General features: G+C 41.7%; 1 protein-coding gene across 1 annotated transcript in view; it reads right to left on the minus strand.

Moving 5' to 3' along the window:
• Nucleotides 1-1,743: 1,743 nt before the first annotated feature.
• The window catches only part of DCT (dopachrome tautomerase), an 18,059-nt gene continuing 3,034 nt past the window's right edge, over nt 1,744-16,768 (minus strand). Inside the window, exons 2-8 of the mRNA XM_027675219.1 lie at nt 11,082-11,381; nt 9,549-9,649; nt 8,304-8,470; nt 6,458-6,637; nt 6,217-6,352; nt 4,564-4,765; nt 1,744-2,362 (exon numbers count right to left, since the gene is read on the minus strand). Of these exons, the coding sequence (XP_027531020.1) occupies nt 2,181-2,362; nt 4,564-4,765; nt 6,217-6,352; nt 6,458-6,637; nt 8,304-8,470; nt 9,549-9,649; nt 11,082-11,381 (1,268 nt within the window). The 3' untranslated portion in view covers nt 1,744-2,180. The remainder of the gene's footprint in view (nt 2,363-4,563; nt 4,766-6,216; nt 6,353-6,457; nt 6,638-8,303; nt 8,471-9,548; nt 9,650-11,081; nt 11,382-16,768) is intronic.

Below are 16,768 nucleotides of genomic sequence, written 5' to 3' on the forward strand. Positions count from 1 at the left end.
ACATTTTTGACATTTCTCCCCCCTTTCTTTCCTTCCTCTACCCCGCTGCCACTGTGGGGTGGTTTGCCAGGCAAACCCTTTGGACAGCACTATGCAAACCTGCAAGGTGATGAAGCTAGTCAATCACCCTGTGACCCCAAGGAAAAGCCTCATTCACCCTTGGAAATAGCAGCCTAGAGTGCATGCTAAACTTTGGCATTCATATCCCATGAAGGACAGAAATGTGCCAATCTCCATCCAACGGCATTTCTCTAAATTAGTATTTAGCATGAACTGGTGTGTGTTCTGGGCTGTTCACCCTGGAGAAGAGAAGGCTCCAGGGAGATCTTATTGCAGTCTTAATACTTAAAGGGGGCTTATAAGAAAGATGGGGACAAAATTTTTAGCAGGGCCTCTTGTGATAGGACAAGGGATAATGGTTTCAAACTAAAAGAGGGTAGATTTAGACTAGATATAAGGAATAAATTTGTTACAATGAGGATGGCGAAACATTGGAACAGGTTGCCCAGAGTGGTGGTGGATGCCCTATCTCTGCAAACTTTCAAGGTCAGGTTGAATGTGGCTCTGAGCAACCTGTTGCAGTTGAAGATGTCCCCATTTATTTCAGTGGAGTTGGACTAGATGATCTGAACCCAAATTCTTCTGTGATTCTGTGTGAAGACCCATAGTCTTGTAGTGATGGAAAACAGCTGACATCTCCTTCAGAAAGGCACATGGAGGTCTCAGACCCAGCTACAATCTGACACTGATCGGGGTCCAACTGATGTGACACGTGTACACCAGGTCTCTCTGGAGACCTCATCTGATGTCCTCAGCACCGCATAACACTGGTTCCTAAACAGTAAAAACCCCCAAAAGACAGCCTGGGTTGACAGCTAGGGTACTGGGCTGAGCTGCTGTACAAAAAGTGCTTCAACCTTTGACATCTTGGGCATAAGCCAGGAACAAGTGCACTGGAATCCCCCAAAACAGCAGAAATGGCACCACATTGTTGTCCACCTGACACAGCAAGGGCTATCTGAGTGGATGGTGAGCAAATAATAATTTTTTTACCCAAAAAATCCACATTTTAGAAATAAGTTTTGTGAGTTCCACTTATTCAAAACCTGCTGACATCTTCTTTCTAGTTCACATAGGCAGTCTTGACCAGGTCTAGAAGAAATACCAGAAACTGTTACTAACTGAATTTTTTTTATTCAAGGTTACAAAAGCAAAGTTTTTGTAAGACTCAGGACTTCACAATACACAAAGTCTGAACACCCCATTAATGTAATATATGAAGCACCAAACCTGACAAAATCTGTCCAGGACTTCATTTGCTGTAAAAAAAACCTGTCTCAAGATAACATAGGAAAACCACTCAAATGTGGTTCAAACCTATGTTTAAATAAAGAAATATAGGGAATATATAAAGGAATGTTTAAGTGAGTGCCACATACAAACCTAATTCCCCACCTGCAGACCTGGGTAACTCAAGCTGTCTCAGTTTTGTTACCTTGAGTCCTGGGTCCCAGGAGGTAAAACACGAGGTAAAACACGAGTGCACATGCAGGTGTCAGAGAACTCCTGCTCTTATATTTTAGGAGAATTTGAGTTTCAGACTTTGCCTACTGTTAACATCAGCTTGATTGGAAATAATATATAGAATTGATCATGTTTCTGAAATAAACTGTAACCAGGGGGTTCCTATAGTATTTTGTCAAATCACCGGAGACATTTTGAAACTTAAAAAAAAAGACTATGTTATTCAGAATATTTATTGATAACAGTAAAATAATATGTTATTCAAATATATATGTATAGTTAATAATTTCAGCACATCTTAATGCTCCTAAATTAAATCAAGAACACATTGAGGTGAAAAATTATCTTGATTATTCAAGTTGGTTTCTGCTATTTGGATTCTTAGCTGTCTCGATCTAAATCTATAGAGGATGACTTACAAGTGTCACACACTCCAGATAACATTTAGTAGCGAGAAAAATCTAGCTTGTCTTGGGCCTTGCTCATATGTACCCAGAGACTTCACACATTACAATTCACAAGATAAGAAGAAAAACCTGAATGAGAACAATTTAGTCAGCTGCCAAAGGAGTGTGTGATAAAGTCTCAGCTGAGATCTCAGTAAGTCAGTCAAGGTCACTTCCTACAAGAATAAGTAAAGACACAAAGTGAGGGCACTAAGCCTCTCCCATGTACTTTTTGGGGCTGAAGCTCACATTCATCAGTGGTTCAAAACCTCTCCTCTGCCTTCGGTGCTGGAAAAGCACAAGCAGCAGTACAAGCACCGTCAGAGCTATAAGTGCTCCTCCTATTGTGGATCCAACCATGACAGCCCAGGCTTGGGTTTCTTCAAGGGAACCTGCAAATATGAAATGACTGAAGTGAGGACAGCCCATTATTTAATTTTCCAAATTACGTGGAAGAAATAATATTTCCCACAACCTGATAACTGTGATTACTTGTGCAGCTTAGTGACCCACAGGCCACAGGGGATGCTGGTAATGCACCATGTAACCCAGATACATACTAGAGCTGGAGATGTTTCCTGCCTGAGAAGTCTAGAGCTGAACATTTTATACAAATTAAAGTGTTGGCAATGGGAAAGATTGACAGTGATAAGATAAAAAAAAACATTCTTTCATCTAATTTGGCCAATTATGAATGATTTAAGCAATTCTTTCTACAATGACTTTCCAAGAAAGCTGCTTCCAAGCTATTTTGGTCAACAGAAAACCCTCAAATTTTCCTGTAGACAACAAAGCAGATTATTGTCAAACTTTTAACTGAAAACACCAATTAGTGTGGTTCTGCTGACCAGCTCCAGATCATATCTGCTGATTTTGAGCCATTTCTGAGGAACCACTGTCTTCTAAGATAATATTGTCCATTCCAATAATAACACTGCTCTACTTGGCTGAATTTTTTGTTTTTATTTATGCTTTCAGAAGCAAAAATTGCCTGCAGTCCTGTTCTGAAAAATGCTACATATACTGAGATGTAATAATTATGTTTGACTAAACATTCACAAAAAACTCTGAAGAGGACTTCAGGTATTTAGAAGTTAGCTTGACAAATGGGCTTAAGGAGGTAGATGGCTCAGGGAGACATCACGCTGACAATAAAAGCAACTGAAAATCTTTTGCCCCAGTCTTCAGTCTCTGCCAACAACATAGTTGAGGGCAATCATTCCAAAATTCAGCAAGGTCACAAAATGAATTGTTTACCACTTTACCATCTTTCAAGAGCCAGTCACATAATAACATATGTTGATTTCTAATGTGATTATATAAAGTACAATTAGCAAGTTATATATCTAGATAAAAGAGAAGGGTTTAAATGTAAAAGCTTTATTGTCTAAACACAGGCCATGCACACACCCCTTCATAGAGAGCTAACAATTTATTTAGGTGGAAGATGAGAAGTAGCAGAATCACAAGCTGCCTTTGTTCCTCTCTGGATGCATCATGCTCAAGGGGCAGCTGCATTTTCAAAGTAGGAGAAGGGTATAGTAGTCCAAAGGGAGGAAAACTTAAACTCCATAAAAGGGGAAGTTTAAATTCTCAGGAAAAATTCTAGGGATGACCCCGAGAAAAGCACTGCAAAAGCTACCATGCCTTCACAAATCAGGGGTCCTCTGCATGAATACAGCCCAAGGACAAGGGTTTCAATCTTTTGTAGTCTATAGACCTTTAAACAGCCTCCACAGATTAAAACCACAGATATACGATAAGCATTTAGAAGAAATTCCTGCCCACATAGGTTAGATAAGAACCTACTGCCTCTCAAAGAAATACCAAGGTGGAGAAAGAAACCGCTCAGATTTAATCTTTGATAAAGCAGCTGAAGTATGATTTTCATTCATTTCTTACACTTCTGACTTTTACAAATATTTGTAACTCATGTTGCAAAATTTGGATTTTATGCATTAATACTTTGCTTTCTTGTTATTTTGCCTCTATCTGACACAAAGGCAATTTTAAATGAATAGACAAACCCTAAGGCATATCCTACCTATGGACGTGGAAATTCTGTAAAACTGGGGGGTTTACAAGGCAAAATGTCCAGTTATGTCTCTCCAGGCTATCCAAATATTAACAGAGTTCATCTCTAATGAGAATCATGGTGCAATGTTATTCATGCTCCTGGGCTGAAAAAGTATTTTTTGATGACTGGCATTAGCCAGAGAAGGTCCCTGCAAGTGTGTCTGCCCTCTGATGGGTTAAAGAATCCTCTAACAACATTAGGATAAACAACATTGGGAACAGGAGTCAAAATCAACTACTCAGCCCCAGAGGAGCACCATTCACAGTGCTGGAGCAGTTCCAGCTGATGCGTTTTGCAGCAAAGGAAACTAAGCATGTGCAGACTTGTAGTTACTATGGCTTACACGGTGAGTTGTGACTACCTGTCTTTGCTACCATATGTGTTTGCTAGAGAGCAGGCAAATAGACCTGTGCATTTTGTGAAAGGCTCCTTGTCTTATATATATGCCTGTGTCATTGAAAATGTGAGCTGTCTCATCACTTGGCCTGGAACAGCATCCACACCTCTGAGGCATACCTGGCAGGTCAATGGCATAGGTGTAGCCAAGTTGCTCCGCAGTTTGGAAGAGCTCATTGTTGGTCACAGGAGGGAAAAATGGGACCATGTTGTACAGTCGGTTGTGACCGATTGGGGCCAGCTCATCAGGCCAAGCATTGTCATGGGGCTTAAAACGCTTCATCCACTCATCAAAGATGGCATCAGTAAAGGAGTGAAGAACCTGCAAATCCAGGCATGGGCACACACATTTATTAAGCTCTTTCAGAACTCAACAACCTTTAAATCACTCTCACCTAAGGTGGCTGGAGCTTTTGAAAGAGAGAGAAGAGGATAATTTAATTTAGATGGAATTAAAGAATGGGAAACCAGGAAAGTTCAGGAGAAGACTAAACTGATCTCCTTCGTGGGACATTCCGCTGTATGCATCCTTGTTGCTGCTTGTTCATAACAAGCTGTTTCTCCAGACAGTTTATTATCAGGTGGCATCAAATGGACAGGTTCACCTTCCCAGGTGAGGGACCACTGAGATCATTCATGTGAATGTACCTTTCAAAATTATTTTAATCATTCTCATCTCTGAACAAGTATGGGAAGTTGCAGGAAATTTGATTCCATCATGCTCATTTTAGAGTGTGCCACCAGCTCCACAGCTCCAGGTGCCCATGAATTTGATCAGGTGTTGCTCAGTGTGTTTATAGGTCTATAGTTAACTAATACAGGAAAGTTGTTTCAGAAACCTAATACAAGTGTCTGGAACAATTCAAACTGATTTCCTCACGTAAAACATGCACTCGTGTTTCTTTAATTACAACCCTGGAAAAAACTTAGAAAATAATAGAAAATAATCTTGTGTATAAAGTTACAGCATAGTGAAATAAATTTGACTGTGTAAGAAAGAAACTAATGTAGGAATTAAAGAATTATTAAGGAAATAATCTAGAGAACCACTACATAAGTATTTGAACTAATTTCTCCAATAAAAGATTGCAACCTTAAAATATAGGTAAGAAAGAAACATATATGTCTAATATATAGACATAATATATAAAGAACTTATATATAATGACTGTGGTTTAATCTAACAAAAAGGAAAATAAATTTGCATGAATTTATTAGGAGAGAAACATGTATAAGCAGAGTTAACTGCTGGCTTTTTATTTGCACACTGCTGTTTGTGCTGCTCACTGCAGTGCAGCACTATACCAATGCACCAGTGAAACCACATTATTTCTATTTCCCAAGAGACCCTGATATTAGATGTGCTTCCTTTTAGCCTGTAAATTTTGCAACAAAGAAAAAAACTACTCAGTCTACTGCTTTAAATTAACTAGCCCCACTTTCAGTTTACCTTGTTGCTGTAAAATTGTCTGATATAAGCCATTAAATTTAGATACCACGTAATGAAAGGATTCAGAGCAATGTGACTTGGAATAGCAGCTCTCTTCCCCAGAATCTTATTCTATATTTTACAAATCACACTGAGATTTCTTTCCTTTTTTATTTGACTATTATGCAGATGTGGTGGTGTTCAAGAAAAGATAAAAGACTCCTTCTTTTCTATTAAAAGACAAATTTTTAGGGAATTCATTTTCCTTGTTCTGCAAACCTCTGGTGAGAAAGGTGCCTTTGAGCCACAACCATTGCCAGTCACGCTGGGGGTAAAAGACATACCACAAAGATGGGATCATTGGCAGCTGCATGAGGAAGAGCACTGGTCCCATTCAGGAAGGAGTGAGCCAAGTTATGAAGGCTCAGCATTGACGAGTTCAAGGCTCCATCTGGTTTATCAAAGCCCTCCAGCGCATTCCTGCGGATGGGTGAAAGCACCATCAAGGAACCATATTTGGCTGACAAATGTGCTCATAAAGAAAACCAGTGACTCAGATGGCTCTAGAGGAGCTGAAGGACAAACCTGAAACTGAAACTGGAATTGCGGAAGAAGGGGGGTCTGTCGAACTCCTGCAGCGATAGGCACCTCCTGACATCCTCCATGGTGGGCAGCTGCTCACTGGAGCCCTGGGGCGGCCTCCGCCGCAGCGGCCCTTCATCACTCCCGTTGCACAGCGTGACCAGGCGGTTGTAGTCATCTAAGCTGAGCAAGTAACAGAAAGAGGCATAAGTTAGAAGAAGGTGATGACTTGTTTGTTGGCTTTTTCTCCTGTAGTGTAAGAGGCCTCAGCTCTCATGTGAGAGAGCAGAGGTTGGGGACAGACACCTCCTGGCGCATGTCAGTTTACCTCCTGTGGGAGATGAATTTATTGCAAGACTGTCACTGTGCCATGGTTTTCTGTGGCTCTGTATCATCTGTGGACCATCAGTCATTTGGACCAAGAGCTACCAGGTTCATTGTCCACAGAGAGAGGATGCTTTTAAAAAAGGAAGCACAAACTCCCGTCATGCCTTCTACCCTTTCAAGGGTTATAGATGAACAGTTTTCGTCAGGCAATCTGAAACAGTCTTTTCAATTTTGAACTGAGAAACTTTCACTCCTGAGTAAGGACTATTTTTTTAACTCTTAGCAAAAAGGGAAAAAACCCCAAACAAAGAAAACAGGAAAGTCCCACTGTGGTCTGAGCTAAGAAAATGCAAGAAATGACAGAAAACAGGATTTCACTTTCCATCTCTCATCCCCTTTAGAAGAAAAGCAACTACAACTCATTACATCCTCTTTTTTCAGGGCCTGGAGAACATCTTGCTGATACAAGGGTTGCCCAGTAGCTAATGCGGATCAAGTCCTTCATATCAGGGAGAGAAAGAGGGAAGGAGGAGGAGAAAAACACTGTAACACTTCCGGAAAAAAGAAAAATCTGTCTTATTCAATATGAAATGAAACAGCATTTTCAGAAACTCATGAAGTAAACAAAAGGTCTTCCCTGTTTAACCTTGCCAAGGCAAAAGTTTAGTCACTTCAGTTTTCAAGAAAAAAGCAAAGCCCTATTTATCTTACAGAAAAAATAGAGGCAAGATTTAAAGCCAACTGGTGCCTAAAGCTGGAATTTCAAGTAGCTCTTTAGGTATCCAGAGAAAGATGCTCTTTTGAAAAGGCCTGAATTTTTGGTACTTTTCTGTCTGACTGACTGCATGCTCCCCCTGAGCTGAGAGAAGAATGATATATGGATGTTGTAACCAACAGCATCTTATGTCATAGTGGCCCAATCCTGCATCTGAATCCCCCATCAAAGCCCTGCTCTCACACGAATCAGTATATGCCTACAGAGAGCTGGCAGCAAGCTCCTGGCTGACTCTGTGTTGTTTTTCATGTGAAATCTCAGACACTTCGAAGTCAATCCTCAAACTGCACTACATATATCAGGGTTAAGGTCTCACCCAATAAAAGGCAACAGACTTTTTAGCCTATCTACAGCTTTGTATACGCCAAAACAGTTTTCTGTTTCTGCTGCCAAGATCGGTTGGATGTATATTACAGAGAACCAACACACAGGCACAAAATCTATCTTTTTTAGAAAGATACTTGCCAAAGGGTAAACTCTTCAGACTTTTGGCAGCCACAAATTGGCTGAATCAACTAAAATTCTGTTCCAGAAGTATCATTTTAAAAAAATATACTTCCATAATACTAGGTGAGAAAGTTTATACAACACATCTACGCACAAACTGACAGGGATTTCCAGTTTTAAATAAGACAACTTGGCTCTTTTCCTGCTGCTCACTCACACTGAGAGAGCAGCCCATGCTGTGAATGCTGAATGAAAGCAAGGATTGGTCAGCATGCAAGCTTGCCCTAGATATTTTCATACCTGTTACAAACTACTTGCCAACGGGAGAACCTGGAGCTCAGGTTGATCAGCCCTGGGTCATCAGGCCGCGATGCTCCAAAGAGCTGGTCCGTGCAGATGTCACACTCATTTCTACCCGTGGCGAAGTTCCAGTAAGGCAGCGCAAAGGAGTCGTTGCCCATCAGTCGCTGCAATGGACAGAAATGCATTAGCAGGGAATCACCTTCAAAGGAAAGGGAAAGAAAGGGATTCCTTCAAGCTGTTCACTGAGTATTCACTGCATATTTCACTGCATATTCTGCTTTTAATTCTGCATTTTAACTACATGCATTTCACAGTGCTGCTCCAACTCCTTCCAAGAGATTGGGGCATTGAGTCAGTCTAAGCAAAGTCATTGTCACTAGTTTCCCTACTGTGGGAATGCACTTCTTTCGGCCATGTTAGGCTTTCTGCCAACTCAGAGACCAGGCAGGAGAGCAGAAGCAGAGATGAATTGAGCCTTAAGCAACTAAGAGGCTTTCTGAGTGATGTAAGTGGGTAATGGGTAAAATTGTGCATGTGGTTGGCTTTTGTTCCAGAAAGGCTAGCCCTGGGGAGGAATCTGAACTGGTATTAATAGTGGAGTACAGTGCATTTGCTTGTGCTTGCTTGTTAGATACAATTTCACACAAACAAGATCCTGCAGCTACTTTAATAGCAACCATTTTCATAATTAAGATCTGCAAGGCTGAAATACAGTAACATTGCCAATGCAGATGTCATGCAAATGGAAATGAGTTAATGCTTCTGTAACTGACCATCAGGCATGTTAACATATATATCTTTAAAAGATGTATTGATAAATATATGTATGTATTAATTGTATAATATGGCACATTTAAAGGGAGTGATATTTAGAGTTAGTTTCATTGGGATGACATCTTCAACATCAGCAGACAATATGTTACCAAATTTTACATTAAGGTATCACTTTGATTTTGTTAATACATAGTATTATTTTACATCTTCTGTCCTCTGTTGTGGATGAAGGGAAAAAATGTCCATGATAACCTTCACATCATTGTTCATAGTGAGAAACTGTTCGGTCCTCCATATCCCGAAAGCCCTAACTTCACTCAAAACAGAAAAAAGGATCAGTGAGCAAATACTTCTGAGACTTTGGGTAAGAAACCATCCTAGGAAATAGCTTACCCTTGGCTGGCTCAACAAAGTCACATAGCAAAAGGGAGAAGCTGCACGAGGAAAGGGAAAAGCTGTTCAGCTAACCTGCAGGTCTCTCTCCAGCAACAGCAAATGGTACCTATGCCAAGTGACAAAGGCAGGTCCTTGATGGGAGAAATCAATACCTTTGAAGGGGCGGCCAGGACCTACAAAGGAAAGATAAAATAGTCATTTAGGAACCAAATGAGGCCTGAGAGAAAGATAGCACCTTCTTTTATTGCCCGGAGTGGAGTTAAACAAGGACTTTCAGCTCAGTATCTTTGAAAAGAATGCACACCCTAGAAGCTACATCACTTACTTGGAACAAGTAAAACAAACTCCTCTGGGGATATTTCTTCAGTGCTTCTCAAAATTTCACATTCCCTACAACGTTGGGTATTGTGAAGATTTCTTCTCACTTTAGTGGATTTTAAGAAGCAGTTTTACTTTCTAAAACTCTAGCTCCTTGCTAATATGTACCACATTATCTCATTCTCTTGCTCAGCTGCAGGACTTACACCATGTATCTATCAAGAGAACCTCAGCATTTTCCATAACATGCTAACAGTTATGCAACATTCTTTGCCAATTTTCTTTGAATTGTGCTTGTTATTTTTGTATTGTATTTTGCTGTTACACAAGAACTGAGATACCCAAAGGTGAGAGGCTTCAAACAACATATGCATTTATTTACCATTGCAGCAGCACTAGAAGTTGCCTCTTTCCCTTTCCATATGACTGTCCTGTCCCCTGAAGGACCTTTGCTCTCGCTAGGGCAGAGATTGCTTCCTTCAGCCCTGCAAAATGGAACTATGTGAGAAGGACAAACTGAATGAAACCCACTGCAGAGTAGCAGACACCCTCCAGCAAGGAGATAGATATGGGTTGTTCAGCTTGCACAGAGGACTGCCAGGTAGAAAAGCCATACTGGTTGGTGTCTCCTCCTGCAAGAAGTAGGCTTGGTGAAATGGGGCTGGTATAGGTACTTCTGTCTAGAAAAGCAATCAGGACTAGGCATCTGGATTTGGGAAAAAGCATGGGATTATACACCCAAACCTCTAACCTAAGTTGGTTTTAAAAGCTGACTGTGGTTAGTCAGGCAAATCCCATCCTTAGTGACTTGCTGAAGACCACAGAAAGCAGTAGTACTCTGGTCCCAAATATCTGTGCATGGTCTGTGCCTTCATCACTGTAGAGCCTCTTTACCACTGCCACTGCAAGCACTACCTTGTCCTGTGGACTAGAAACATCTTTTTGAAGTCAGTCACTGCCTGACCACACTTCAGTTCACTCAGTGGTGAACACTGTGCACTGCCCTCCTGCCAGATGGAAGATGCACCAGGGATTGTGACTGGTGTGCTCCAGCTGCCACGAGGTAGGGGACCAGACCACAGCAGGTCCAAAGGACATCTCCCTTGACTATGGATGACCACCAGCTTCTCACCACTAACTGTTTTGCTCCACAGCGCTGTGCCTACTACTGGCACTCACTGCTCCATGAGGTAGCACAGTTGTGTTAAGCATATACCTTTGTTCAGCAGTGATACTCATCAGCCTTTCCCTTACCTGCAGAGCCCATTGGATAAGAAAAGCACTAACCCATTAGTGTGTCTCTGACTGAGTAGTAATGAAGCCAAACAAAGTAGTTATAAATACTACAATTGGCAATTTGCGGTTCCTCTCCAGTTGGACCAAGCAGACTTCTCCAGTGCTGAGTTGCAATTACGTAGTCCGGGTGAATGGTTGTCTTTGCACGGTCTAGAGCATCGAAGAACTGCTCTCTCTCCTCTGCTGTCAGGGAGTGGACATTCTTCCTGACAACTGCTGGCTTCCTCGTGTTGCATTCAGGGCCAGTCCAGCCAAACTTGCAGTCACCACAGTTATAGCCACCAAAGTTTCCTGGATCAAGAGGGTACAAGCAGTCATGACATTAAGAATCAGGGAAAACTAACGGTGAAATGCAGAAGAATTAAGATTTAGTACTCTTTTCCCCCAGAGATGCCAGTCCCTGGAAGGGACAGGAGCTCAGCAGATTGGCAGCTTTGCCAATTGCCTAACCAGAAGGATGGCTGGCTCGATTCCCAGAGCCACAGCAGGGCCAAGAATCACACTCAGCCAGATGGGGATGTGAAGCGCTGGGTAATGGGCTTGATGCCCTGAGGTGCTCAGAGCTCTCCAAAGCCTTCAGGCACATGAGAAGTTTCAGTGAATAGAGAGCTGAGCAATTGAGGTTAAGATCGTGATGAAGTGCTTTTCTGGATTGGCTCTCAAGTACTCCTGTACTTCGAGGATCAAACCCAAAACAGGGTCAGTTCACATGGATCATTAAGTAGAGAAGAAAATCCCCAAACAAAACAGTTCTCTTAAGGACAACACTTAGGAGAAATTAGCACCTCTTAACAGTGTGTCACAAACCAGGACAAGCACCAGGGGTGCTGCTGGTCACGCTTTAAGCATTACTAAATGGTGCTGCAATAACAGCCTGAGAAACACTGCACTACTGTCGTTTCCTGCTGGCATTATTCCTAAGGCAAGTAATCAGGTCCGCTCTAGGCTATTAGGTCAGACTCTCCGATGTGATGGAAGAGTCCAGGAAAGCAGGGCTTGCTTTAAGCGTGGCCTCTTGCACACTGTGGCAGCAAGGCCCTGCTGCAGCTTAATCCACCATTGGTGAGGGAAATAGGGAACAACTGACCATTCCTGCAGTGGACACCTCCCTCCTGCCTGCATTGCCGGCAGGCTGCTGGCATGTCAGTCGTGTAGGACAGTGGGCATGGCTGCCAGGGGAAGGGGGGAGCAGAGTGGCAACCACACGTCCTCTGGAATCTCCACTCCATTCTCAAAAATCTGCACTGAGACTCCTTAACCCCATCCCCACCTCCAACTCCCTGTACACACTCACTCCACAACAACCATGCCAATCATTTTCCAAAATGCAAGAAAATCTCACTGCTTACCACACATATCAGTGCTGCTAGATCCAGGACAGGGTTCTGGCTAACATGGGGATGGGGAAGTGTCTTATGAAATGTTCCTGGATAGGCAAATGTCCCTGGGCTGTAGGCTTGAGTCTATGAGCACAACAACAGTTAACACTAAAGTAAGATTGCAGATTGTCAGGGGCTACAGAACTTATTACCAAATTCTAAGATGCACAAGGATACAAAGGATGTTACCAAGAAGGCTCTGTAACTCATGGCTGCCTCTTAGGGTAAGGGCTACTGAACTCTAAACATTTGTGATAGACTTCTGTGAGACCTACCAAGATGATATGAGGACTCCTAAATGTAGTTTTGGACAGCTTGTGATTATTTCGGAGGCCCTGAGGTCTACAAGTTTACATGCTACCATGAAGCTTAGGACCAGTGCTAAGGTTGGGGACCACAAGCATGAAGACTTCAACAAAGTTTTGGATCATGCACACCTTGATGGCATACCATGGGGACAGTTTCCAGGTGTATGGCTTACATTTTGTGCCAATGCAAATAGGAGCAACCAGGTTCAGCTGCCATGTTCCAGCTAAGGCAGAAGACAACTGAAACCACACGTCTGCATTGGTTTAGAAGGATGAATACATACACTAGTAAAAGCAAGACGGTTATAGTTTTATGAAAGAAAGAAGATTGTATGGATATGTTATTATGATGAGGGCAGAGATGGCTGGGGAAACAACATGGAAGGTTGATTTGATCACAATATCCTGAGGATCCCATCAGAACAGCATTATTACTGTTATCTATTTGGTGTACTCCACTGTCTGTGTACTTGCTCATTCTTCACGGCTCAGCCTAGCAGTTAAGGCCCATCACATACTGTACATACTGTACTGACCAGATGACAAATATCAGGAATATCTTGTAACATTGCCAATTAGGCCATGTATATTGCTCAAGTTTCAGCCATGGACCATGAACTTCTGGAAAGCATCTGTTGATGCCTCACACTCAAAGGTACACTTCAATCCTTTTTAAGAGAAGGAAGAAAAAGCAAGAATTAACCATAAAAAGATCTGTCAACAGCCTCTTTCGAGATTGGCAGTAACATTTCCAGTCATTTAAAGGACCCCTCTACTCACAGTGCTGGATAAGTGTCACATAGCACTACCAGAACCAAAGTCAGTGCAGGACCAGGTTTGTCCTGTCTGGTCTTAGTACCAGAACCAGTCACTTCTTGAGGCTCTGATGGTGCCTATTCCTCTTTCAGTCAGGGCCCTTTGAATCTATGCAGGTCTTGATGCCTGAAATCATTTTATCAGACAATATCTGTATTTTAGGTATACTCTATGTGCCTCCTCAGTCTCTGAAAAAACATTTGCAAAAGCCTGAAACACTGAAGCATCTACATGGGAAAAAAGCTTTTCTCCACCTGTGTGGCATTTGGAGCAAGGTGGACCAATGACTTCTCACCTGTTTCCCTTGAGCAGGTGATAATTATTTCCAATTGATGCTCTGCAGGATTTTCTCCCTTAATCACCCAATCTACGAAGGAATCTAAGGAGTCCATTCTTTCCATTGCTTCCCCAGACACTTTTCAATGTGACCTGAGCTTTTACTGAGTAAGTAGGAGGACTGCAGTGGAGACTGGCAAACAGGAGGAGAGGATTTCCAGGGAAAGGGGTATTTCACACTGCAATATTTCTGCTGATTGTGTTGAACAAGTTTGTGTCATCCTTGGGTCTATTTTGCAATGTTCTATTGTCAGAAACACACATAATAGCAACACCTTATGATATCAAAACTTGCTTTTCGTCATTTTCTTTCAACAGACTCCTTGCATCACAGGACTGTTGTTATACAGCAGCTGAAATGGCAAGAAGCTGATGGAGGTCTGTGGGATTTCCTATACTGTAAACACGAATGACTGCAGTAATCAGACCCAGGGTTTTTTATGTCCCACACAAACCACTTTTGCAGCATTTGTTTCTAAAGCACTCTACCAGGCCACTGGTCTGGAAATGATCCATTGCTGTTTTCAGAAAATTAATTTACCGCCTTGTGGACTTCTCACATGACAATACTGTGAAATGTATGTCCTCTTACAACTTAACTTCCATGTCTGCTATGCTGGTGATGGTGGACTTCAATAGTACAGCTCCAGGAGAGCAGGATATAGCACACAATAGATATTTTCAGTAAGGCAGTTAGACCCAATCAAGATCATTTTGCACACAGAAACCACAGGAACATGCAAGGATTTATGCCTTAGCATTTTTTCACCTTCAGTGACTAATGCATAGCAACTCAGTGTACTACCTCCCCGAGGCTGTGCCAGGGACAACAGAGATTATTATCATCTCTTGTGGTTCCCAGAAAACACAGTGTTGGAGGTCATTCTGGTGCCCAGGCAGGAGATGATGTCACTGTTGGATGCTCCTGGCTTGTTCCCCTGTTTCCAAGAATGACCATTGTACTGCTGCTGGCCAAAAAAAAAATCGTCTGGGGTGTCTTCTCCACCAGTCCTTTTGTCTGGATATGGGATAACATGCCTTGGGGCCTGTCTTCTTCTGTGACTAATCTCACCAACATTTATGGTGCTCTCTCTCAGTGAAGCTGGATGAATCTCACTGTTTCTGTAGGCAGTATGGCCATGCTACTTCTCCCATTGGGTCAGTCCATGGGCATGGCACTGAGACAAATACACTTCTTATGACGTGACACTTGATATGTGTTTATACACATCATTTGTGTATACTAACACTGGTCATTACATACCTCTGCAGCTGCTTCTCAAGCCCAGAGATTGCCTGAGCTCATGGATTTTTCTGCCTCTTAGGGGTTGTAACATGTGGTTGGCCTTCAGACACCAAACATAACACAAATCAGTAACTCCATCAACTCAGTGTCTTTTCTTCAGTAAAAATGAATCTACTCAACACTCACCATCTTCTGCCTTGTTTCATTGTATCAAGATGAAACCTGAGCAGCTGCCACACCTCTTCCTTCCACAGAGACCAGCTTAATACGCATCATTTATCCGATGAGGAGAAAGGACTCCTTTTCAGACTTATTCAGCAATTGCATTAAAACAGGAGTTACATTAGATTTGAAATACCAGCATACTGCAGTATACCGAGGGTGGGATAAGGATTCCTACCATGTGAGACAAATGGCTAACTCTCCTCTCTCTTCTAGCTCTTCATTTAGACATCCTGATAGACTGTAGGATGTGGAAGATCTATACCTACTACAGGATTTAATGGGATCATCAAGGTATGGCTATTATTTAGTACTATCCCACAGCCACATTCTCCTACAATAAGTAATTTAAGTGTATTTTATAACTACTTCAGAAGCTCAATTTTATCTCATGGGATGGTCATCATATCAGCTGCATGGCTTAACTGGCAATATTCAGCACATGCCCACATGTAAACCTTAGAAAGTGGCAGCAGAAAAAAAAGAATTATAATTATGTTTAACTCCTCAGTGAACTCAAACAACATCATTGTTTAACCACTGGCACAATCTGTACTAGCAACCACATGACTGACTGCAGTGGTTTTTCACAATAGTCTTCTGTATTGAGTTTTTAAAGTGCTATACCAGATATGTATCTGTAAAATGTTATCATCCAGAGCTCAAAATAGCATTTAGTTCATAAGTCTTCTAAAATAATTTTCTTCTAAATTAAATTTATCTCACTGAAATACTGCTTTGTTATCTAACTAGCTACAAGTCTCAATACTCAAGGTTAGACTAGTATATCCAACTCCCTGTCTAATTCAACGCGTACACCTTATTGAAAAACAAATTACCAGAGTCTCCTTCACACAGTCTGCCCACTGTCAGGATCTGACATCAGGTCATTTCAGTTTAAGAATTCAAATAAATTGAATTAATATTAGGTGCACCCAAACCAATTGTAAAAGACATTCAATTAATTCAAAACTGAAAATAGACAGGAACTAACAACTCTTTGCTACCTTCCAACTACATTGATGGCATAACCCCATACTTTTTATAGAGATTATATTTTTGCTGCAACCAACACACTGAGTGAAACATGCAGCAAGCAACATCTTGACAACAGATTTGCAGCTGTCTATTTGACCATGCCCCTCGGTACAAAAAATGGGAAGCAAAGCTGCATCTTTCTGTTGTACTAATCTTATTCCATTTTTCCCCAGTTAAAGAAAGACTAATGCATATTATCTGCTGAAGCCTAGAAATGGAAAAAAAATTAATATGATCCCATAACCATTATCAATATTTGCATTTGGGTTCCTTTTCCTTTTCTTTTCCTTCCCTTCCCTTCCCTTCCCTTCCCTTCCCTTCCCTTCCCTTCCC

This window comes from Neopelma chrysocephalum, unplaced genomic scaffold (assembly GCF_003984885.1).
Source record: "Neopelma chrysocephalum unplaced genomic scaffold, ASM398488v2 Primary Assembly neopelma1_25, whole genome shotgun sequence".
Taxonomy (NCBI): domain Eukaryota; kingdom Metazoa; phylum Chordata; class Aves; order Passeriformes; family Pipridae; genus Neopelma; species Neopelma chrysocephalum.